This window comes from Schistocerca americana, chromosome 1 (genome assembly GCF_021461395.2).
Source record: "Schistocerca americana isolate TAMUIC-IGC-003095 chromosome 1, iqSchAmer2.1, whole genome shotgun sequence".
In the NCBI taxonomy this organism is placed as follows: domain Eukaryota; kingdom Metazoa; phylum Arthropoda; class Insecta; order Orthoptera; family Acrididae; genus Schistocerca; species Schistocerca americana.
The window spans coordinates 1,179,388,528-1,179,415,077 of NC_060119.1; the positions used below are offsets into that span (position 1 = coordinate 1,179,388,528).

The following is a 26,550-nucleotide window of genomic DNA, read 5'->3' on the forward strand; positions in this document are numbered from 1 at the left end:
ACACTGTCTCTAGGACAATAAATGAAACAAATGGTTCAAATGGCTCTGAGCACTATGGGACTTAACTACTGAGGTCATCAGTCCCCTAGAACTTAGAACTACTTAAACCTAACTAATCTAAGGACATCACACTCCCATGCCCGAGGCAGGATTCGAACCTGCGACCGTAGCGGTTGCGGGGTTCCAGATTGTAGCGCCTAGAACTGCTCGGCCACCCTGGCTGGCAATAAATGAGACAGGAAAATGGTTTAGCGATAATGCTTTGATCATAAATAAGGATAAAACACTACTGATGAATTTCAGTAATATTAAAAGTAAAGCTAGAAGAAGAGTAAAAGCTGAGTTAGGGAGCTATGTTACTGCACAAGCCCCATACACAAAGTCCTAGGTGGGAAAAGCATCTAGAAGTTTTGAGTAAAAAACTAAGTAAATGCTGTTATGCGCTAAGAATGTTGCAACACTGAATCAATGCTGTGTGCCTATGATGCTTATATGAACAGTGTGCTTAGATATGGTGTGATCTTCTGGGGAAATACAGATGTATTAAAACAAGCTTTCAAACTTCAAGAAAGGGCTATTAGAATAATGAAAGAGTGTCATGCAGGGAAATATTTAAAGAATTTAAAATAATGACTCTTCCTAGCTTATACATCTATAAATGCGTATGCTTTCCGAAAACTTACCAGGAATTTTCAACATTAAATAATCAGTTTCATAACAATGAAACAAGGAACAGAGATGACTTTCACAGAGACACCCACAAAAGAGCGCTCTACCAAAAAAGTGTGAACTACCAGCCTAAAATACTTTTTAGTGCATTGCATTCTACAATAAAGAAAATTAAAGTATTTCATAAATTCGAGGTGGATCTTAAACAATTTTTACTAACACCTAGTTTTTATAACATTGAAGAATATCTGAATATGTAAAAGTAATATTATTTACATATACTGATTATAAAATATTTGTATTTATTATCCAAGTTTTTCAAACAAATTAAATATACGAAACTATATTGTAATTGACTAAATCCATAGTATGTATATTGTTAACAGATGAATAAAGAGATTGAATTGAATTGAAATGTGTTTGTGGCCCCCAGTTTATCCTTGTGCAAAATCTATTTACGGATCCAAAATTTGGGTTTCGTCTTCCTTGCATTTAACTCTTTTCACAGCTCTAATGCCATAACCTGCACTATAACATATGATTTCAACTGCTGCGATACTGAAAGCTGTGCAGCTACTGTATGTAGAATTTGTGGCGCCCAGTGTGAACGGTAACTCACGATGACGCTATAGAAAACCCCAAGCGGTGGCGTCACGGTAGATGCTTGTGTGAACACGGCTTTATCGATGATCTACAATCAAATATTCGAGACAGGATACAATAATGTGGCATGCTGCATCGCCAAGAGATCGCCTTTCAATTACTCTTCGATTTTTGCAAACAGCATTTGCTACTTTCATTATAAATCGATTGTGTATATGCTTACACTAACATTAACAAATCGGCGAAAATTTAAAGGCATTTTACTGCTAGTCTGAGCCCCTTCTTGTGAAACAAAAGTAATCGGTAAATTCGTTTCTAGGTGTTAGAATGATACATTTGTTTTGACCCACCTGTCTTTGTGCCTTTCTCCACAGCGTCGACATTTTCGTGCTGGTATTGGAAGCAAAAAATGTTTGCAAGTTGAGAAAATTTTCCATCAACTGTGAAACACTTGCAGCAAGACCCAAGAAAGTTTCCTGCGACTTGCGCATGCTATTTGTGAAAGTTAATGAAACATGAGGAACTGAGGAAGTGAACTTGTCGGGGATGTTTCTAGGTCAAAGAATTTATAGTACTAGGTTTTGCAAGAGGCATGTGGAAGTTGGACGCACTAAAATGTGGGGGTATATCTTCATACGAAAATCTCTGTCCCCATCTGACATCTGATTTGCTGTCGAGACGGAAACAAGCAATAAAGTTTAGTTTGCGTCTGCTGCAGGTGTGGCGGTGCGAAAGAATGTTGTTGTTCAAGTGTTACGACGCGTTGTTTTTATTGGAAACCTGTGTTTGCTGAGTTGCTTGAGGCATCACAGCCATAGCAAATGACATGAGGTAGCTCTGTTCGAGAGTAAAACTACTGTCTCAATTTACATTGTTGTGAATATGGAGAATACTAGCCATTTTGACGACTCGCCGGAACTGAAACCGGAGGGGGAAGGTAAATTGTTTCAGATGATACTATCACCCGCTTTTTAATATACCTTACGTGATACCTAAATAGTTGCAGTCAAACATTGTAATCCAAATACAGGTTTGATAGAGCTCTCTCAACGTTAGTTTACCCTATGCAAGCCTCATCATCTCAGCATGACTATCCATTTGCCCCTGCTTACTGTTTTTAATCCTTTACAATTTTTACCTCCTTTTTTCCTCTCCCCCATTATCTCATCGACAATCGAATGTTTTATGTCATTATTTACATCTTCATATTTTTGTTATAGATTTGTAGGTAAATTTTTGACATTGTTTGCCGAACTGACATGCATATTAGTATAATTTCTCTCGTATTAGATTGTATTTCACACAGTTGTAGATTACCAGAGTTATTGTTGATGTGGTGTGACCGCAACCAAAACATTTACAGTACATTTACAAATCTGATATCCGTGCAAAGTAGCATTGTTTTTAATTTGACAAATGCACAGTGATTTGCGTGAACAAGGTACCATTGCAATACTACTCAATTAGTTCGTCGTGTGCAGCATTCAAGAAATACCTAAAATGATCTATTATTTAAAAAGGTGTTATTTAAAGATTCATATATTCCATTAACCATGTCCATATCTTATATGTTGCCCACGATTCACTACCTGGGTCAGACTCTCCAAATATACATATGAGTAATGTGTTACCACTGCGACTGGCGTCTTTCTTTCTTTAATTTTTATTATTGTTGTCTATTCAGTACCTAAGTTTTTTAGTGTTTGTGTAAGTACTCGATGGTATCGATCATGCAGTGCATGTACTTTCAGATGCTTGAAATAAAATGACTGAATATGAAATGAGTGTACTAAAGAAATGGTTATGCTATCTAAGTTGTTTTTTCTTCACACATTGTACATTTTGCTCACACCATGATTCCAGCTACAGGTTTAGAAACTTGGATTATCTTGCACAAACAGTTACAGTTTGTTGTCCGCCCTGTTCATGCATTTTTTTTTTATTATTATTTTTATATCGTGTAGAGAGATGATATTAGGGGTGTTGAATGTCAGCTTGGTAAATAATGTCAAAAATTTACTTCCATCTGTTTGGGCTTCAGATCTGCATTCCACCAGAATTACCTTGAAGATTGATATTGAAGGTAGTTTTGTACTTTTCATCTGGCTGTTGTTCTGTCCAGGGATGTAAATAGTTAGCCTATACAACTTTTTCTGAATATGCCTCACAATTTTAGTTATTCCTAAATGAAAGATGGGTTGAATGTGGAACATTGATCTTGAAGTATGCTTAAATGATCCTGTTACTGCTATTAATCTGCTTTTCCAACTCGCAACCATATTATTATCTTCCAACCTAACCAAGATCTCTAGCCACACCTCAAATACATATTTCACAACATCAGCATTTTAGGGTAGGGAGGGGGTGACACTGCCTTACTAAAATCCTGTAGCTGTTTACATCAGTTGATCCTTTCACGGACACTTCCATAAGTCTTTTGTTCGTATAGCTTTTTCTAATGAAAAAAGTGCCTTAGGATCCATTGTAATATTACTGAAGCTGTTTAGTGTTTTAATTGCTAAATGAACTAATACACTGAATTATACTTAAGTTTATGTGAAACAGTAATTACTACTGATCTGCTCTCACCTGGTGTGAAAGTATGGGATTTGTAATGAGTAATAATGTTAATGCAGTTGCAGTTTGGAATCTGGGTCAAAGTATCTTGAAAGCTGGTAGAAATATGACTGACTGCAATATTAATATCACTTTAAAATTTTCAGGTAGGCCTAATGCTAAAAGTGAAATACTTGACATGGAAAGATAATTATCACCTAGATCTACTTATATCTTTACGAGACTTTGTAAAACAGACAACAGTGTTAAAAGATTATCATGTTTAGTCATTAGTTTGCCAGATGCAAAAATTCTTAGACACCCTCCCAGTAGATGGGTTGAACCTGCTGCAACAGTATTTCAGTTTTGATGTGTGATATGTAATGTCACACATGTGATGTATAGTTGGAAACAGAGGTAGAACAGAATAGTGACAATGTTCATTTTCATTGTATATAATTGTTTTGGAAAATAGATTGTGGTGACATTGATCTGTATATAGTTATAGCTAAGTTAAGATAGAAAGTGATGGTTGGCAGTGAATTGGTGAAACCAACAAATGTGATGATGTGGGAATAACTGTGAGCCTTGTTATGGTATAGAACTTTACATGTATTGGAATTTTATGAGTGCACCTTATGTCCAGGGATGGATTGTGTCAGCAGCTCTGAGCAGTGATGTTATCAGTAGTAGTAGTAGTAGTAGTAGTAGTAGTCTCATGCCCATATTACATTTTAATACATGTTGTAAATGCACAAACCGAAGTTTTAAGTATACGTACAAAAACGTCCAACTTTCTTTAAATCCAAAAATTAGCAGATTGAATAACTTCCTCAGTTACTATAGCTCCTAAACAGATTAGCCATTGCAAAGAATTTGTGCTGGTGTGTGCAATGAAGCACCTATGTCTGATATCAACAACTACCGCCCAATCTCTCTTCTGAGTGCCTTATCCAAAATTCTTGAAAAAGTAGTGTATTGTACAGTAGCTTCATGCCTTCGTAAAAATAAAGTTTTAACAAAATGTCATTTTGGTTTCCAGAAAGGTTTTTCAACCAAAAATGATATATACTCTTCCACTAATGGAATATTAAATGCTCTGAGTAACTGGAAGTCACCTGTTGGGATTTATTGTGATCTCTCAAAGGCTTTTGATTGTGGAAATCATGGAATACCTCTAGATAACCTCAAGTACTATGGTATGAATGGGACAGTGCTCAAATGGTTTAAATCATACCTAATTGGAAGAGTGCAGAAAGTTGAAATAAGCAGTTCACATAATATGCAAAAAACTGGTGATTTCTCAAACTGGGCAACAATCAAGAATGGGGTGCCGCAAGGTTTGGCCTTAGGTCCTGGGGCTCTCATTAAACTTTGACAAAACACAGTATATACAGCTCCACGCAGTAAATGGAATGACACCATTAATAAATATAGACTTCGATTAGAAACCGGTAGTTAAGGTAGAATATTTAAAATTTCTAGGTGTATGCATTGATGAGGGGTTGAACTGGAAAAAAACACACTGAAGATCTGCTGAAATGTTTTAGTTCAGCTACTTATCCTATCCCCCCATGAACCATGGACCTTGCCGTTGGTGGGGAGGCTTGCATGGCTCAGCGATACAGATAGCCGTACCGTAGGTACAACCACAACGGAGGGTATCTGTTGAGAGGCCAGACAAACTTGTGGTTCCTGAAGAGGGGCAGCAGCCTTTTCAGTAGTTGCAAGGGCAACAGTCTGGATGATTCACTGATATGGCCTTGTAACAATAACCAAAATGGCCTTGCTGTTCTGGTACTGCGAACGGCTGAAAGCAAGGGGAAACTATGGCCGTAATTTTTCCCGAGGGCATGCAGCTTTACTGTATGATTAAATGATGATGGCGTCCTCTTGGGTAAAATAGTCCTCCATTCGGATCTCCGGGCGGGGACTACTCAAGAGGATGTCGTTATCAGGAGAAAGAAAACTGGCGTTCTATGGATCGGAGCGTGGAATGTCAGATCCCTTTATCGGGCAGGTAGGTTAGAAAATTTAAAAAGGGAAATGGATAGGTTAAAGTTATAGTGGGAATTAGTGAAGTTCGGTGGCAGGAGGAACAAGACTTCTGGTCAGGTGACTACAGGGTTATAAACACAAAGTCAAATAGGGGTAATACAGGAGTAGGTTTAATAATGAATAGGAATGCGGGTAAGCTACTACAAACAGCATAGTGAACGCATTATTGTGGCCAAGATAGATACGAAGCCCACAGCTACTACAGTAGTACAAGTTTATATGCCAACTAGCTCTGCAGATGATGAAGAAATTGAAGAAATGTATGCTGAAATAAAAGAAATTATTCAGATAGTGAAGGGAGACGAAAATTTAATAGTCATGGGTGGCTGGAATTAGAGTGTAGGAAAAGGGAGAGAAGGAAACGTAGTAGGTGAATATGGATTGGGGCTAAGAAATGAAAGAGGAAGCCGCCTGGTAGAATTTTGCACAGAGCATAACTTACTCATAGCTAACACTTGGTTTAAGAATCATGATAGAAGGTTGTATACATGGAAGAACCCTGGAGATACTAAAAGGTATCAGATAGATTATGTAATGGTAAGACAGAGATTAAGGAACCAGGTTTTAAATTGTAAGACATTTCCAGGAGCAGATGTGGACTCTGACCACAATCTATTGGTTATGACCTGTAGATTAAAACTGAAGAAACTGCAAAAAGGTGGGAATTTAAGGAGAAGGGACCTGGATAAACTGAAAGAACCAGAGGTTGTACAGAGTCTCAGGGAGAGCATAAGAGAACAATTGGCAGAAATGGGGGAAAGAAATACAGTAGAAGAAGAATGGGTAGCTTTGAGGGATGAAGCAGTGAATGCAGCAGAGGATCAAGTAGGTAAAAAGGACGAGGGCTAGTAGAAATCCTTGGGTAACAGAAGAAATATTGAATTTAATTGATGAAAGGAGAAAATATAAAAATGCAGTAAATGAAACAGGCAAAAAGGAATACAAACGTCTCAAAAATGAGATCGACAGGAAGTGCAAAATGGCTAAGCAGGGATGGCTAGAGGACAAATGTAAGGATGTAGAGGCTTATCTCGCTAGGGGTAAGATAGATACTGCCTACAGGAAAATTAAAGATACCTTTGGAGATAAGAGAATCACTTGCATGAACATCAAGAGCTCAGATGGAAACCCAGTTCTAAGCAAAGAAGGGAAAGCAGAAAGGTGGAAGGAGTATATAGAGGGTCTATACAAGGGCGATGTACTTGAGGACAATATTATGGAAATGGAAGAGGATGTAGATGAAGATGAAATGGGAGATACGATACTGCGTGAAGAGTTTGACAGAGCACTGAAAGACCTGAGTCGAAACAAGGCCCCCGGAGTAGACAACATTCCATTGGAACTACTGACGGCCTTGGGAGAGCCAGTCCTGACAAAACTCTACCATCTAGTGAGCAAGATGTATGAAACAGGCGAAATACCCTCAGACTTAAAGAAGAATATAATAAATCCAATCCCAAAGAAAGTAGGTGTTGACAGATGTGAAAATTACCGAACAATCAGTTTAATAAGCCACAGCTGCAAAATACTAACATGAATTCTTTACAGAAGAATGGAAAAACTAGTAGAAGCCGACCTCGGGGAAGATCAGTTTGGATTCCGTAGAAATACTGGAACACGTGAGGCAATACTGACCTTACGACTTATCTTAGAAGAAAGATTAAGGAAAGGAAAACCTACGTTCCTAGCATTTGTAGACTTAGAGAAAGCTTTTGACAATGTTGACTGGTATACTCTCTTTCAAATTCTAAAGGTGGCAGAGGTAAAATACAGGGAGCGAAAGGCTATTTACAATTTGTACAGAAACCAGATGGCAGTTACAAGAATCGAGGGACATGAAAGGGAAGCAGTGGTTGGGAAGGAAGTAAGACAGGGTTGTAGCCTCTCCCTGATGTTATTCAATCTGTATATTGAGCAAGCAGTAAAGGAAACAAAAGAAAAATTTGGAGTAGGTATTAAAATCCATGGAGAAGAAATAAAAACTTTAAGGTTCGCCGATGACATTGTAATTCTGTCAGAGACAGCAAAGGACTTGGAAGAGCAATTGAACGGAATGGATGGTGTCTTGAAGGGAGGATATAAGATGAACATCAACAAAAGCAAAACGAGGATAATGGAATGTAGTCAAATTAATTCAGGTGATGCTGAGGGAATTAGATTAGGAAATGAGACACTTAATGTAGTAAAGGAGTTTTGCTATTTGGGGAGCAAAATAACTGATGATGGTCGAAATAGAGAGGATATAAAATGTAGACTGGCAATGGCAAGGAAAGCGTTTCTGAAGAAGAGAAATTTGTTAACATCCAGTATTGATTTAAGTGTCAGGAAGTCATTTCTGAAAGTATTTGTATGGAGTGTAGCCATGTATGTAAGTGAAACATGGACGGTTAATAGTTTGGACAAGAAGAGAATAGAAGCTTTCGAAATGCGGTGCTACAGAAGAATGCTGAAGATTAGATGGGTAGATCACCTAACTAATGAGGAAGTATTGAATAGGATTGGGGAGAAGAGGAGTTTGTGGCACAACTTGACTAGGAGAAGGGATCGGTTGGTAGGACATGTTCTGAGACATCGAGGGATCACCAGTTTAGTATTGGAGGGCAACGTGGAGGGTAAAAATCGTAGAGGGAGACCAAGAGATGAATACACTAAGCAGATTCAGAAGGATGTAGGTTGCAGTAGGTACTGGGAGATGAAGAAGCTTGCACAGGATAGAGTAGCATGGAGAGCTGCATCAAACCAGTCTCGGGACTGAAGACCACAACAACAACAACTTATCCTATTAGGGTCATTGCAAATTTTGGCGATACACATCTCAGTAAATTAGCTTACCACGCCTATTTTCATTCTCTGCTTTCTTATGGTGTTATGTTCTGGGGTAACTCATCATTGAGTAAAAGAGTGTTCATTCCACAAAAGCGTGTAATCAGAATAATTGCTAGAGCCCATCCAAGATCATCCTGCAGACACTTATTTAAAGAGCTAGGGATCTTCACTGTAGTCTCACAATATACATATTCAGTTATGAAATCTGTTATTAACAATCGGAACGAATTCAAAAGTAATAGCAGCGTACATGGCTACAACACTAGGAGAAAGGATGATCTTCACTACTCAAGGTTAAATCTAACTTTGGCTCAGAAAGGTGTAAATTACGCCGCCACAAAAATGTTTGGTCACTTACCTAATAACATCAAAAGTCTGACAGATAGCCATATAGCATTTAAAAGGAAATTAAAAGAATTTCTGAATGGCAACTCCTTCTACTCATTAGATGAATTTTTGGATATAGTAAGTGAGTAATTTCCCCACCCCCACAAAAAATATATTAAGTGTCATGTAATATTTTGTGTAATGTAATATCGTGTATAGACACCTTTTATTAACCTGACACGTTCGACATCATTACGAAGTGTCGTATTCATGATCTATGGAACAAGTACTAATCTAATCTAATGTAATCTTTCCATGAAGTAGAGGGATTTTCAAAAAGATTCATCAGATCTCACAGGACTATGTCTTCTACATCAATGGAGATGGGAACTTGGGTTAAATTTTTACTTGTGCATAGGACTTAGTGTGTTTGTTTATTTATTTTTTAAGAGAGAACCATCTGATTTCTCAAAGGTATCTCTGACATACATTATGCAATCTTTGGGTACTTTTTACAATCTTGCTTTGGATCAGAGTTTTCATTTACTTTTTTGAGCAGTGCTACACTCACTGCTGTTGCTATGCGGTCTCACAATTCTGAGGCAGAGTCCTTGACAAAATCCCACAAAGAGAATCACATACCATGAGATCAGGTCATATTGGAAGACAGTAGTGGGATGTGACATTTCTACGCCCCTTTTGGCAGATCCATCTTTGAGAGGAGATCATTGTTAGGAAATGCTGTTACATGCAGTTGCCAGTGTGGTGGTTCTCCATCTTCTTGAAATTGGAATTTCGCAACTGTATAATGAATGTGCAAGTGAGCAAGGTGCACCTGGTAGATCGTACTGGTAACCATTGGACTTGGCACCTTGAGATTGATGTAAACTTTTTGTTTCATTCTTGTAGAAGATTGTTTTGCGAAATTGGGTGACTCTTTCTGATACAACTGTTACTTTTTTCTCACTGCTCTCTATTCAACTTGCAGCCGAATATTCTACACTTAAATCTGTTGAGTACCTTCCGAAATGTGGCCAGGTGCACGTTCCTCTGTGACATCTTTGGAGTGACCTAAAAGTATTACTTTTTGCTAATATTGGATTTGGTTAGTTTGAATTGGGAGTCCCCACTAAAATTGCGGTTTTTGGTAAATGACAGATCTGGTCTAGTTTAGGTTGGAAGGTCACAATTTGATTGTGAGTTGCTGAAGCCAACGAATTTAAATTGAAATAAAGGTTGTGGTAACAGATTGGTTTCTAAAACTGTGAAGGAAGGGGGAGGAAAAAACTGTGTTACATAATAGGGTAATCTTGATTAGTTTTATCAATGCTGTATATGCAGCTTATTAACTGTGCATCAGATATGAATAGTTCACTAGACTAATTCTTCATCATCAAATTGTAGGAGAAGATGAAGTAAGCAACATTATCTGTAGAAAGGCCATTCTTCATCTGGTCATATGGGGAATTAATCATTTTGCACAATACTTACTTGAATATAGCCACCTATTGACTATTTACAGTGCATACATATGACACTAAACATTTTTCTTTAAATATTTGATTTATTTTAAGAAGTATGTAATTATTTTCAGGTATGTAATCTGCTACATAAAGATTTTTGCATGTGATGTAGCTCTGACTCGGGAGCCTTTACTGCACACCAGCTCCAAGGCACTATTCGAAATGCCTCTGCTTGGACCATTTACTGTGGTTTCCAATTATCTATTGTGAAAAAGTGAGTCGCACATTTCTTTTGTCCTACCACAGTATGTCCTGACCCAGAAGTCTATTGTGGTACCCAGTGCAGGAATAAATAGCTAGCGTGGCTACCCCATATCAATCAGCAAAAAACTAGCTGCAGGCAGAAGCTTGAAGCTCTAGATTAGATTAGATAAGATTTACTTTCATTCCAATTGATCCATAGTCAGGAGGTCCTCCAGGGTGTAGAACATGTCAGAAAAACAATAATACATGACAAATATTTGCAACTCAAACAAATAAGATAATGTACCATTCCACAAGTCCCAAGTGGAATGATCGTCATTTTTTTAAAATGAACACTATATGTAAGAATCATTTTACAAACACTAATGCACTGAATTTAAAATTAAAAAAAAAGTTTTTTTTATTTATAAGGTAATAAAAATGTAATGGAACTACTATAGTACTTATTTACAATGAACACATTACTGCACTGAAATTGTGCAGAAGTTACACTACTGGCCATTAAAATTGCTACACCAAGAAGAGATGCAGATGATAAACGGATATTCATTGGACAGATATACTATACTAGAACTGACAGGTGATTACATTTTGATGCAATTTGGGTGCATAGATCCTGAGAAATCAGTACCCAGAACAACCAACTCTGGCCATAATAATGGCCTTGATACGCCTGGGCATTGAGTCAGACAGAGCTTGGATGGCATGTACAGGTATAGCTGCCATGCAGCTTCAACACGATACCACAGTTCATCAAGAGTAGTGACTGGCGTATTGTGATGAGCCAGTTGCTCGGCCATCATTGACCAGACTTTTCAGTTGGTGAGAGATCTGGAGAATGTTCTGGCCAGGGCAGCAATCGAACATTTTCTGTATCCAGAAAGGCCCGTACAGGACGTGCAACATGCGGTCGTACATTATCCTGCTGAAATGTAGGGTTTCGCAGGGATCGAATGAGGGGTAGAGCCACGGGTCGTAACACATCTGAAATGCAACGTCCACAGTTCAAAGTGCAGTCAATGCGAACAAGAGGTGACCAAGACGTGTAACCAATGGCACCCCATACCATCACGCTGGGTGATACGCCAGTATGGGGATGACGGATACGCGCTTCCAATGTGCATTTACTGCGACGTCGCCAAACACGGATGCGACCATCATGATGATGTAAACAGAACCTGGATTCATTCAAGAAAATGACATTTTGCCATTCATGCACTCAGGTTCATCGTTGAGTACACCATCGCAGGCGCTCCTGTTTGTGATGCAGGGTCAAGGGTAACCACAGCCATGGTCTCCAAGCTGATAGTCCATGCTGCTGCAAACATCGTCAAACTGTTCGTGCAGATAGTTGTTGTCTTGCAAACGTTCCCATCTGTTGCCTCAGGGATCCATCGTTGAGTACACCATCGCAGGCACTCCTGTTTGTGATGCAGGGTCAAGGGTAACCACAGCCATGGTCTCCAAGCTGATAGTCCATGCTGCTGCAAACATCGTCAAACTGTTCGTGCAGATGGTTGTTGTCTTGCAAACGTTCCCATCTGTTGCCTCAGGGATCGAGATGTGGCTGCACTATCCGTTACAGTCATGCGGATAAGATGCCTGTCATCTCGACTGCTAGTGATATGAGGCCATTGGAATCCAGCACGGCGCTCCGTATTACCCTTCTGAACCCACTGATTCCATATTCTGCTAACAGTCATTGGATCTTGACCAATGCGAGCAGCAATGTCGCAATATGATAAACCGCAAACGCGATAGGCTACAATCTGCCCTTTATCAAAGTCGGAAACATGATGGTACGCATTTCTCCTCCTTACACGAGGCATCACAACAACATTTCACTAGGCAACACCAGTCAACTGCTGTTTGTGTATGAGAAATCTGTGGGAAACTTTCCTCATGTCAGCACGTTGTAGGTGTCGCCACCGGCGCCACCCTTGTGTGAAGGCTCTGAAAAGCTAATAATTTGCATATCACAGCATCTTCTTCCTGTCGGTTAAATTTCACATCTGCAGCACGGCATCTTCATGGTGTAGCAATTTTAATGGCCAGTAGTGTATATTGTACTTGTATACACACACACACACACACACACACACACACACACACACATATATATATATTCTACTGAGAAATTCATCAATGGAGTAGAAGGAGTTGACTACCAATAAATCCTTTAGGATTCTCTTAAACTGAATTTCATTAGTTGTTAAGCTTTTTACGGCTGCTGGCCGTAAAACTTGAAAAGTTTGTTCGTGAATAATGCACACCTTTTTGTACAAGAGTAAGAGACTTTAAATCCTTGTGAAGATTATTCTTATTTCTAGTATTGATTCCATGAATTGAGCTGTTGGTTTGAAAAGGTGATATATTTTTAATGACAAATTTCACTAAGGAATAAATGTATTGGGAAGAAGTAGTTAGTATCCATAGTTCCCTAAACAGGCTTCTGCAAGATGTTCTTGAGTTTACACCACATATAACTCTTACTGTACGTTTTTGAGTCCGGAAAACTTTAGCTTGGCTTGTTGAATTATCCCAAAAAATAATCCCATATGACATTATGGAATGAAAGTAAGCAGAGTATGCCAGCTTTTTCATTTTTATATCCCCTATGTCTGACACAATTTGCATTGCAAATAGAGATTTGTTAAGACGCTTCAGCAGATCTGTGGTGTGCTCCTCTCAGTTCAATTTATTATCAGGTTGTAATCCCAAGACTTTAACACTGTCCGCTTCTTCTATCTGCTTGCAATTGTATGTTAGGCATATACTCGTGGGGGACACCTTACAAGTTCTGAACTGCATGTAGTGTGTTTTTTCAAAGTTTAGTGACAAAGAATTGGCTAGGAACCAGTGATTAATGTCCACAAATATTTTATTAGCCAATCTTTCTAAGACTACAATTCATTTACTATTTATTGCAGTGTTTGTATCATCGGCAAACAAAAAAACACACTTTGTTTCCTGCCAGAGATAGATACAAGATTTGAACCATTTTGCAGCATTTCCTGTTACACCACAATATTCTAATTTACTTAAAAGGATATTGTGATTTACAAAGTCAAATGCCTTTGACAGATCACAAAATATACCAGTTGCCTGCAATTTTTTGTCTAATGAATTAAGTACATTTTCACTGTAAGTGTGAATAGCCTTCTCAATATCAGAACCCTTTAGAAATCTGAGGTGCGACTTTGACAGTATGTCATTTGAGATGAGATGGTTATAAAGCCGACTGTACATTACTTTTTCTAAAATTTTTGAGAATGCTGGCAAAAGCAAAATTGGATGGAAATTTGATGCTATTTCTTTATCTACCTTCTTAAACAGTGGCTTAACTTCAGCACATTTCAACCATTGAGGAAATAATCTACTGATAAATGACTGGTTACACAGATAGCTTAATATGTTACTTAACTCAGAATCACATTCTTTAATTAACTTTGTTGATATTTCATCATACCCACTAGATGTTTTTGATTTTAAAGATTTTATGATTGACATTATTTCTGCTGGGGTAGTGACGGTCAAATTCATGTTATGAAAGTTACTTGAAATGTCTGGTCTGAGGTATTTCATAGCATCATCTACAGAACCTGACAACCCCATCTTTTCAGTAACAGTTATAAAATGTTTGTTAAAAAGTTATGCAACACTACACACATCTGTCACCAATGTATCATATACTCTTAATGCTAATTGCCCCTCTTCATGTCTGGTTCTGCCGGTCTCCTCCTTCACTATATCCCAAAAAAATGGTTCAAATGGCTCTGAGCACTATGCGACTTAACTGCTGAGGTCATCAGTCTCCTAGAACTTAGAACTCCTTAAACCTAACTAACCTAAGGATATCACACACATCCGTGTCTGAGGCAGGATTCGAACTTGCGACCGTAGCGGTCGCGCGTTTCCAGACTAGTACCTAGAACCGTCGGCCACACCGGCCGGCTCACTATATCCCATATTGTCTTTATTTTGTTATCAGATATGACTATCTTTTCCTTGTAATATATTTGCTTTGATGTACGTATTACAGTCTTTAATATTTTGCAGTATTTTTTGTAATGTGCTGTAGCATCAGCATCAGAACTGTTTCGGATTGACAGATACAGTTTTCTTTTTGTCTTACAAGATACCCCTATTCTTTGAGTAATCCATGGCTTGTTTGTAGACTTAGCTCTAGCCTTGGTTAGTTTTGGGGGGAAAACAGTGTTCACCTAAGGTAAGCACTTTATTAGCAAAAGTGTTATATTTTTCATTCATGCCATGAGCACTGTAAACATCAGTCCAGTGAATGTCTCTGAGGAGTGTCCTAAAATAATCAATTTTTGGCTTATTGATTACCCTCTTGAGCTCAGATTTAACAGACTTTATATCCTGTTCAGTATTAACATTTAACAGAAGGAACTGCATGTCATGGTCTGAGAGGCCATTGACTATTGGTTTTGTAATATAATGTTGTTCATTGGACTTTTCTATAAAGATATTATCAATGGCTGTGAGCAGTTGGCTACCCTAGCGGGGAACTTTACAGTGGGAATTAAGTTGAATGCTAGTGCTACTAACTCAAATAAGTTCTTATTGGGAGAGTCTTTAAGGAAATCTACATTGAAATTACCAGCAACCACTATTTCTTTGTTTTTTGTTGTTAAATGGGCCGATACAGATCCAAGGTGGTTTATGAACAGATTAAAGTTACCTGCAGGTGCTCGATATACACTTTATATTATGAAGGATTTTTGTTAAATTCTACTTCTTTTGCAGATGCTTCCATATGCTGTTCTAGGCAAAATTTATGAATGTTCCTGATGATTGTGGCAACTCCTCCTTTCTCCATTTCTGCTCTACAAAAGTGAGATGCTAACATAAACCCTGTAACACTTAAAAGTTCTATACCAGTAGTCACATGATGTTCAGAGATGCAGATTATGTCACCTAGGTTTGAGGACTAATTCATCTCTGCAGATAATTAATTCATTAATTTTATTTCTTAGCCCTCGAATATTTTGATGCACTAAAGATAGCTGATATTTCACATTGACTAAGTTAAAATTTGGTAGAGTTGAAATATCTGATGACTGTTGAAAATTCTTAACCAATAGCTGTTTATGCTGATGTAATAAGCTAGAATTATGTTTTTTTGGTTTCTTTCTCAAACTGAAGGTTTGTCTCAGCCCGAACCTCTCTTAAAATTTGGTTTCTTTCTGTCCTCTCTACTGTAAAAAAGGGTCTTTTCTTAACCCTATCACCACTGGTATTTTATCACTCCTGACAGTGCTTCCCCCTTTAACTTTCCTGCTATTTTCCCAGCCAATTTACCCTTGCCTTTCCTGTTTAGGTGAAGGCCATATGTAGTATAATCCCACCTATTGAGAGAATCAACAGGAACCACACCAATGTGTGACGCTGTACCTGACATAACCAGCTGTTCCAACTCCAAATTAACTCTCTTGACAGAAGAGTTCAGATGAGGTCGGTCATGGTGCCCAAGAACAGATACAAACTCAACACTAGTATGATGCTGATGCAATCTTTGCCATGTCACACTCTATACTGTACCCAGGATATCTGTCAGTACTATTACCTGCACCACCCACTATAACCACGGTGTCTTCCTTAGTGAAATCTTTGCAAAGTGATCCTAAATCCTCTGTCATGTGCTCCAGACCAGCACTAGGTTTAAAAAAATTGGTAACCTGGTATTATGATCCTAGTTCATCCTGCAAAAGTTGGCAAACACCTCTTCCATGGGAACTACCTTACAACAACACTTTTTCTCTTTACTGATTTCCCTACATTCTTAATTTTCAATTTGCTGCTGAAAGTTTGTTGTGCCCTGTCTATACCTGCAACTGCTTGAGGCTCACCAGCTTCTAACTGAAGTAACAGGTCAAATATTTTTTTCCACATTTGCCACGAAGCTGTCAGACAAAGTTCTAGGCCTGATCCTCCTGTTGCATGATGCCACTTCCCACATCTCTTTACCCTACTCTCTCCTTAACCTGTCAAGATCCCCCCTGACCTTGCCCAACTCAGCCTGAAGGGCGGCAGTTTTCCCCTCCTGTTCTAGTATCTTCCTATCTCTACTACAAATCCTACAAAACCACTGCTGAGTCTCATTTACTTCCCCTATTCCCATGCCACTAGTCACCCACATGTAAAAAACCTACAGCACCTATCACACTAAAGCCCCGACCTAACAATTCTGCGGCAGGTCAAGCACTTTTCACTCATGATAAACATAATAGTTTGTTATGAATAAGTCAGTTAAAATACAGATAAACACGAAAATATGGTTCCACAAATTTGGCCTATACGCAGCTGTGTGTAAACAAAAACAACAGTGCAAAGTTTCTGAAACAACAACTTAAACTTTACTCTACTTTCTGGAAATCTGAATTAAATAGTGAAGAGGTACACTATAGTTAAATTGCTGGAGAGAGTAAAGAACAACTAAATGAAATTCTATAGATTTGCTGCGGCAAAACGTAAACAGAGAATACGACTGTACAATCTTTTCGCGTTTTCTGCTGTATTACATAAAGAAAAATGAAACCTTCAATGGTATGCTTGAAAGGCACGCTAATACACCTATTTACCACATAATCAGTACTAAATTATATGTTTTTATAATCTAAAATGACTTACTTTTACTAGAACACCAAAACTCGCACTAGTCGCCTGGCTGCAGGCCTGCCAGTGCTGGTTCTTTTGAATGTGCAGTCTTCCCTTCCCTGGCTACACCATGGGAGGAGAACAAGCTTGTGTCAAAAAACTTTCCCCGCTACCTGGTCTTTGCTAGAATGGACTGGGGAACATTCACTGCCACAAAGCCTTTATTTTCGTGGAAGATATGAAAGGCAAGTTTGGCGAAGTAAGAGTCTCTCAGTAAGATATGCTCAGGTTCCCTGTTGATGAAAACTACTTCTGCTGCCCGTCTGCAGCTTTTCATGCTTATCATCATCTTGGCGATGTCCCAGTGCCCGTTACACTTCACCAATCTTTGAATGTGGTCCAGAGAGTCATTTTTTTGTAGGGACCTCATTCTTCAAAGTGATTGACTCTGGGCCAGTCTAAAACGACAGGGTGTTCATTTTATTTGGTGTGTGCAGAAAGGCCATTAGGACAACCACACTGATAACTGCATCTTTATTCTGACCGCGCCCCCCCCCCCCCCTTCACCACAGAAGCAGCACCCCACCCCCCACCCCCCACCCCCACCCCTCCTCGCCAACCATTGGGGACACCAGTAGTCCCCACTTCTAAGCCGGAGAAGCGTAAGTCTTCTTCTGCTTCTCTTGCTAGGAAGGGATCCCTTGGCTCACTCCCTTCCCAGGTTCCTACCAGTGGCAAATCAGACACCTGCCAGGGGCTGAAGAAACCCCAGGTAGCTGGTCGTAGGGCTTTGCGGTCCTCTTCAGTCCCGGAGACTGAATCAAAGAAGCCCTCCCAGCAAGGGCAACCAAAGGAACAGTGTGGGAAATCGATTTCGAAGACCCCTAAGACCAAGGAAATTGTGGTGGCACCCACTCCACCGCTACCTACAAGCTCTGCGTCTGAGGATGCGGTGGAGATTCGGGCGTCCGCTGAGGACCTAGATCTCGCCAGTCCCTTAGACATGATGGATGTCGCTCCCATCGGTACTCAGTTGGTGGCAGCAGGTGACCCAGCGGCGTAATCTGCCTCTTCGGTCCCTTCACGCCTTTCTCGACCATGGACAATGTCATCCTACAGTGGAACTGAGCGGTTTTTTCCACCATATTGCTGAGCTCCGACAACTTCTCAGCCTTCACCCTTTCCTCTGCATTGCTCTTCAGGAAACTTGGTTTCTGGTGATGCAAATCTCCGCCCTCCATGGCTATCGGGATTATTATGAGAACTGGGCAGCTTATGAGAGGGTATCTGGTGCCGTCTGCATCTACGTCCTTCACTCTCTTTACAGCGAGTCTGTCCCTCTACAAACACCTTTAGAGGCTGTCGCTGTTCGGGTGTGGACGCCTCAGGCTGTTACAGTCTGGAGGCTCTATCTTCCACCGGATGGTGATGTCCCGCAGCATGTCCTGGCTGTGCTGATAGCAAAATTGCCACCACCTTTACTGTTACTGGTAGACTTCAATGCCCATAACCCTCTGTGGGGTGAATCAGTGGCAACAGGCAGAGGCAGCATCATTGAGCAAGTATTGGCACAGCTTGACCTTTCTCTTTTAAATACTGTTGCCTCCACACATTTCGCTTTTAAATACTGTTGCCTCCACACATTTCAGTGTGGTCAATTGCAAGTACTCAGCTATTGACCTTTTGATCTACAGCCCTAGCCTATTACCATCACTCCAATGGAGTGTGCGTGACAACGTGTGCGGTAGTGACCACTTTCCGATCTTTCTGTCACTGCCACAGCGTCACTCTTCTGGGCGCCGCTGCAGATGGGCTGTGAATAAGGCTGACTGGGACTTGTTCACCTCCATTGCCACTATTGAGCCTCTTTCCAATGACACCATTGATGGGGTGGTTCAGTCGGTCACCACCGGCATCACTACTGCCGCAGGATCTGCCTTTCCCTGTTCTTCTGGGTCTCCTCAGCGGAGGACTATGCCTTGGTGGTCGCCCGAGATTGCCGAGGCAATTGAAGATCGCAGGCGGGCACTCCAGCATTACAAGTGGCGTCCCTCATTGGCACACTTCATCATCTTTAAACGGCTCCGTGCGCGAGCCTGCCGCCTCATTCGCCAACGCAAGCAGGAGTGCTGGGAAAGGTATGTCTCCACCATTGGCCTCTGTACCTCTCTGTCGCAGGTTTGGACCAAGATTAAGTGACTATGGCTATCGGATCCCTGTCAGCATACCTGCGCTTTCACTGAATGGAGCAGTCTGTACTGACTCCAACACAATTGCGAACTACTTAGCGGAGCATTTTGCTCAGACTTCCGCTTCTGTGAATTACCCACTGGCCTTCCTCTCCCTGAAAGAGCGGTTGGAACATCGGAGTATTTCATTTCACATGCACCGCCCTGAATCATACAGTGCTCCATTCAGTGAGTGGGAATTCCAAAGTGCCCTAGTCGCTTGCCCTGATACAGCTCCCGGGCCAGATCGCATCCACTGTCAGGTACTCAAACACCTCTCGGTGGACTGCCAGCGATGCCTCCTAGACCTTTTCAACCGTATCTGGGTTGAGGGTGAGTTCCTGTCGCAATGGCGGGAAAGCATTGTAATCCCAGTGTTGAAACCTGGCAAGAACCGACGTGAGGTGGACAGCTACCGCCCCATTAGCCTCACCAACGTTCTCTGCAAGTTGCTCGAATGCATGGTGAGCCGGAGGTTGAGTTGGCTACTTGAGTCTCGGGGCCTTCTGGCACCATCTCAGGGTAGGTTCCGTAAGGGCCGCTCTGCCACCGATAATCTGTTGTGCCTGGAGTCTGCCATCCTTATGGCCTTTACCCGCTGTCAGCATCTGGTTGCCTTGTTTTTTGACATGTGGAAGGCATACAACACGACATGGCGACATCACATCCTCTCTACGCTTCATGGTTGGGGTCCTCGGGTCCGGTCTGCTTGCGATTTTTCATACAAAATTTTCTGTTGCTTCGTTCCTTCTGCATGCAAGATGCGGCCTCTGGTTGGGGTCCTTGGGGTCCGGTCCACTCCCGATTTTTCATACAAAATTTTCTGTCACTTCGTTCCTTCCGCATGCAAGTTGCGGCCTCCCATAATTCCACCCAAGTTCAGGAGAATGGGGTACCGCAAGGATCTGTCTTAAGTGTCTGCCTCTTTTTAATTGCAATTAATGGGCTCGCTGTGGCGGTGGGAACGTCTGTCTCAGCTTCCTTGTATGCTGACGACTTCTGCCTATACTTTGCTGAATGGCAGCTGCAGGGCGTTATCCGCAAGGTGAAGTCTTGGGCTGTAGCACATGGCATCCAGTTTTCAGCTGCCAAGACCTGCGTTATGCATTTCTGCCGGCGACGCACTGTTCACCCTGAGCCATGGCTTTATCTTGACGGCAAACCTCTTGCTGTGGTAGAGACGCATCGGTTTTTAGGATTGGTTTTTGACACCCGGTTGACTTGGCTACCTCATATTCAGCAGCTTAAATGGATGTGCTGGCGGCATCTTAGCGCACTTAGTTGCTTGAGGCACACCAGCTGGGGTGCCGATTGGTCTACCCTTCTACGGCTGTACCAGGCGTTAATTCAGTCCCATCTAGATTATGGGAGTCTGGCTTAAGGTTTGGCATCACCTTCTGCATTGCAGTTGCTTGACCCCATCGTTCACAGCGGGATCGGACTCGCCACTGGAGCTTTCTGGACAAGCCTGTCAACAGCATACTTGTGGAGGCAGGTGTCCCTCCATTGCGGTTTCAGCACCAACGATTACTGGCTGCTTATGCTACACACGTTTGTAGCTTGCCCAGGCATCCCAGTTATCGTCTCCTGTTCCCTCAGTCGGTCGTCCTTCTTCTGGAATGGCGGCCCCAGTCAGGGTGTAGGATTGCAGTTTGTGTCTTCTCTCTGGGCTTGAGGTTTTCCCTCTTCCACCTCTTTTTCCAGGTCCCTCTGTGTATACCCCCGTGGTGTGTGCCCCCCCCATGCCTTCAGCTCTATTCGGCACAGGGCCCGAAGGACTCGGTCCTTCCTTAGGCCCTCTGCCGCTGCTTTCTTTCAATCCTTGCCGCATTTCAAGGCTCTGACGTTGTCTATACTGATGGTTCGATGGTTGCTGGTCATGTTGGTTATGCTCTTACTCTAGGGGATCATTATGAACAACACTCATTGCCGGCAGGCTGCAATGCTTTCACTGCTGAGCTGGTTGTCACGTCTTGCGCGCTAGAGTATATCCGCTCCTGCTCAGGTGAGTCCTTCGTTATCTGTAGTGACTCCCTGAGCAGTTTATGAGCTATCTAACAGTGTTTCCCTCGCTCTCGTCTGGTGATGGCTATCCAGAAGTCCCCCCAAACTCTTGCCCGTTCTGTGGTCTTTGTGTCGACCCTGGGTCATGTCGGCATCCCGGGAAATGAACGTGTTGACACGTTGGCCAAAGAGGCTGTCAGTGCACCAGCTTTGGAGATTGGCCTTTCGGAGAGTGATCTCAGGTCAGTTTTGTGGCAGAAGGTACTTCGCACCTGGGGTGAAGAATGGCAGACCCTTCCTTCACCCAACACACTTCGGGCCATCAAGGAGGCTATCGGTGCATGGCACCTTTCCTTGTGGGTCTCTCGCAAGTACTCTGTTGTCCTCTGCTGGCAACGCATTGACCACACCTGGATAACACACAGCTATTTATTACGCCACAAGGACCCACCTTTATGTTGCTGTGGGTCAGCTTTGACGAAGGTCCAGATCTTTTTTGACTGCCTGCTTTTAACTCTGCTCAGGCAGAAGTTTGCGCTGCCTGATACGCTTCTTGCACTTTTATCAGACGACGTTGCGATGGGAGATACAGTTTTGAGTTTTATTCGTGCAGGGAGTTTTTATTCCTTGATCTAAGTGTTTGTCCTTTTTTTTGTGTTGAGTCTGGCCTGTGGCCTATGTTTTTAGACTGGGGTTTTTAGTGTGTTTCTTGGTGGTTGGCTTTTCCTTTTTTGTTTCTATGGTCGGCCAACCACTGTCACATTCGGTGTGATTTTAATTCCTTTTTTCTAGTCTCTGTCTGTGTCTTTCTTGTCCTGAGTCATCTCTTGTCATCTCCATTGTTTGTTCTTATTCTTTGTGGGTGTTTAAAGTTCATGGACCAATGGTCCTAGTAGTCTGGTCCCTTCAATCCCACAAACCAACCAACCAACCTCCCTCTTCCTTGTCACAGTCCCATCCCCATCTCCTCTCCTCCTCTGCTGCTCCTGAGACCTCCCCTCTAGGTGCCACTCCCCCTCCCTAGCCGAAGAAGTGCTCCGCTTCTTTGGCGCCTGGCAGTGATGGGGCCCCCCTCCCGGGATCCCTGCACCCAGCCCAGTGGCTCAAGGGTCAGAGGCCTGCTTCCACAACTCTGCCATGGGACACACAGTCTGTGTGCCCCAAGATTACTCGCTCTCTTTTGGGTCTGGATCTTTCAGAAGTCTGCTCTCCCTCAATGCCTGGCCCATGTCAACTTCTGAAAGACTAGAAGAAGAAACATAAATCCCCCCCACCAGTCCCCAGCCGCGCCATCTCCCACCTCGCAACCAGAGTCAGACATCTTATTTATGGATGTCACCTCGTTGTCATTGGTGGCGAATGGTGACCTAGCAGCATGATTGACTCCAGCCCATTCGCCTCCCATTTAATACCTGCTCTATGGTTATTCAGTGGAACTATAATGAATACTGCCATCCCCCTGCGGGTTCGGGGGTTAGAATAGGCCCGCGGTATTCCTGCCTGTCGTAAGAGGTGACTAAAAGGAGTCTCACATGTTTCGGCCTTATGTGATGGTCCCCTCTCGGGTTTGGCCTCCATCTTTCTAAATTATTCCGAAGAGCGAGCCAATTGGGGAAGGGCGCCTTCCATGGTCCAGTGTATCCGTCGTGCATTGAGACCTGTAGCCGGCTTTTTCGTTGTTGCAATGGTGTCCCGCTCGTTTTCCGTCTCTTGGGCGAGGATACGTCCCTGGGTGCGATTCCCACACTGCACTCTGCAGTGTTGCTTTTAACTGCAACGACGACCTTGGACATTTTTGCACCTAAGATCCAGCACAGTAGCCAGTCCGTTGTGGTGGGGCCACCATGTACCCTGTGCGTTGTAGCCCCCTGAAAACACAGGGATCGCTCTACTGATGCCTGCGCCGTTAACTCCCCACGTATGCCAAGGAGTAGATGCCCATCTCCCTGGGGCATCAGGACTCCCGGCAATGGCCATCCTACCAGGTGGCTATTGCTGTGGCTGGGTGGTGCCCGTGGGGAGGGCCCTTGGTCGGAGTAGGTGGAATCAGGGCGGATGACCCGCAATGAAGCGTGGTACATCATCTCTCGCTGGCGGTCAGCCACCAGCAGTCTCTAAGCATTCGAGGGCTCATTTTAAAGCTAACGTTTATGACCCCAAATCGTTCCCATCCCTGGCCACACCATGGGAGGAACGAAAGGCAATGCATGACAGTGACGTGTATTTGCCCAGGTATCCCGTCTGTACCAGAGCTGATGGTGCCTCGTTTCTATCCGTGAAGCCTCAGTTCTTTGTAGAGCATTTAGAGGACAAGTTTGGGGAGGTGGAGGGCTTGTCCAAAATGCGCTCTGGGTCAGTTTTGATAAAAACGGCATCCTCTGCCCAGTCACGCAGGTTACTTGCTTGTGACAAGTTGGGGGATGTTAACGTTACCATCACCGCACATAAGAGTTTAAATATGGTCCAGGGTATTATTTTCCATTGGGACCTACTTTTGCAGTCCGATGACGAGCTGCGCGCCAATTTAGAGCGCCGTGGTGTACATTTCGTCCGGCGCGTTCATCGGGATCCGAGGGACAATCAGGTAGCTACCGGTGCCTTCATCTTGGCCTTCGAAGGTGATACATTACCAGAGAAGGTCAAGGTGATGGTCTACCGATGTGACGTCAAACCCTATATCCCTCCCCCTATGCGGTGCTTTAAGTGCTGGAAGTTTGGTCACATGTCCTCTTGCTGTACTTCTAGCCTCACATGTCGAGATTGTGGACGCCCATCTCATCCCGATACTCCATGTGCCCCGCCTCCCATCTGTGTCAACTGCGGGGAGCACCATTCACCTTGCTCGCCAGACTGCAGCATCTTCCAGAAAGAACGCATATAAGACCCTACACTGAGGCTAAGCGGGAATTTGAACGGCTACATCCCGTGCGCATGATGTCATCTTATGCCTCCACTGTCACTCCTGCTCCAGCTCCTTCAGCTGCACGTCATACCGTCAGCTCTCAGAGTCAGAGGACCTCACCTGCCCCCTTGACGATGCGGGCCGCTTCTCTCGCTGTTGCTCCCACACCATCTACCTCGGGAGCAGCACCCAATAAACCACTGGGGACACCAGTCCCCACTTCTAAGCCGGAGAAGCGTAAGTCTTCTTCGGCTTCTCTCGCTCGGAAGGGATCTCTTGGGTCACTCCCTTCCCAGGTTCCTACCAGCGGCACAGCAGACACCAACCAGTGGCTGAAGACGCCGCAGGTCGCTGGTCGACGGGCTTCGCGATCCTCTTCGGTCCCGGAGACTGACTCCAATAAGCCCTCTCAACAACGGCAATCAAAGGAACAGTGAGAGAAAACGACTTTGAAGACCCGTAAGACCAAGACCCCTGAGGTGGCACCTACTCCACCGCTACCTAAAAGCTCTGCGTCTGACGATGAGGTGGCGATCCTTGCGTCCGCTGAGGACCTCGATCTCGCCGGTCCCTCAGACGCAATGGATAGCACTTGCACGGGTGCTCCATCGGAGGCAGCAGGTGACCCAGCGGCGTAATCTGCCTTCCCAGTCCCGTCACGCCTTTCTCCGCCATGGACAATACCATCCTCCAGTGGAACTGCAGCGGTTTCTTCCACCATATAGCTGAGCTCCGCCAACTTATCAGCCTTCACCCTTTCTTCTGCATTGCTCTTCAGGAAACTTGGTTTCCAGCAATGCGAACCCCCGCCCTCCGTGGCAACGGGGTTATTATAAGAACCTGGCAGCATATGAAAGGGTGTCTGGTGGCGTCTGCCTCTATGTCCTTCACTCTCTGCACAGCGAGTCTGTCCCTCTCCACACACCTTTAGAGGCTGTCGCTGTTCGGGTATGGACGCCACAGGATGTTACCGTCTGCAGTCTTTACCTTCCACCGGATGGTGATGTCTCGCAGCATGTCCTGGCTGCGCTGATAGCCCAATTGCCGCCACCTTTCTTGCTATTGGGCGATTTCAACACCCATAACCCTCTGTGGGGTGGGTCAGTGGAAACAGGTTGAGGCGCCACTGTTGAGCATTTATTGTCGCAGCTCGATCTCTCGATTTTAAATGATGGTGCCTTCACACACTTCAGTGTGGCGCATGGCACATACTCCGCCATTGACTTTTCGATCTGTAGCCCTAGCCTCTTCCCGTCTGTCCAATTGAGTGTGCATGACGACCTGTGTGGTAGTGACCACTTTCCGATCTTTCTGTCACTACCACAGCGTCACTCTTCTGGGTGCCCTAGCAGATGGGCTATGAATAAGGCTGACTGGGACTTGTTCTCCTCCACTGCCGCTATTGACCCTGTCTCTAATGATGACATTGATGCGGTGGTTCAATCGGTCACCATCGGCATCGTTACTGCCGCCGAATCTGCCATTCCCCGTTCCTCTGGGTCCCCTCGGCGGTGGACTGTGCCTTGGTGGTCGCCTGAGATCGCTGCAGCGATTAAAGATCGCCGGCGGGCACTACAGCGTCACAAGCGACATCCGTGCATTGAACACCTCATCACCTTCAAATGGCTGCGAGTGTGGGCCCGCTGCCTTATCCGCCAAAGCAAGCAGGAGTGCTGGGAGCGGTATGTGTCCACCATTGGCCTCCATGTCTCTCCATCGCAGGTCTGGGCCAAGATCCGACGCCTCTATGGCTATCGGACCCCTGTCAGCATCCCTGCGCTCTCACTGAATGGAGCAGTTTGTACAGACTCCGACGAAATTGCCAACAGCTTGGCAGAGCATTTTGCTCTTAGTTCCGATTCTTCCAATTACCAGCTCCACTAAAGAGCGGATGGAACGTCAGAGCCTTTCGTTTCGCACCCACCACCCAGAATCTGACAATGCTCCATTCAGTGAGTGGGAATTTCGCAGTGCCCTAGCCGCTTGTCCTGATACCGCTCCTGGGCCAGATGGCATCCACTGTCAGATG

General features: G+C 43.3%; 1 protein-coding gene across 2 annotated transcripts in view; it reads left to right on the forward strand.

The window, feature by feature from the left end:
• The first annotated feature begins 1,919 nt into the window (after positions 1 to 1,919).
• The window catches only part of LOC124619738 (rab GTPase-binding effector protein 1), a 193,626-nt gene continuing 168,995 nt past the window's right edge, over positions 1,920 to 26,550 (forward strand). For both annotated transcript variants that reach the window (XM_047146314.1, XM_047146324.1), the window contains exon 1: positions 1,920 to 2,209. In XM_047146314.1, coding sequence (XP_047002270.1) covers positions 2,155 to 2,209 — 55 coding nt within the window. In that variant the 5' untranslated portion in view covers positions 1,920 to 2,154. The remainder of the gene's footprint in view (positions 2,210 to 26,550) is intronic.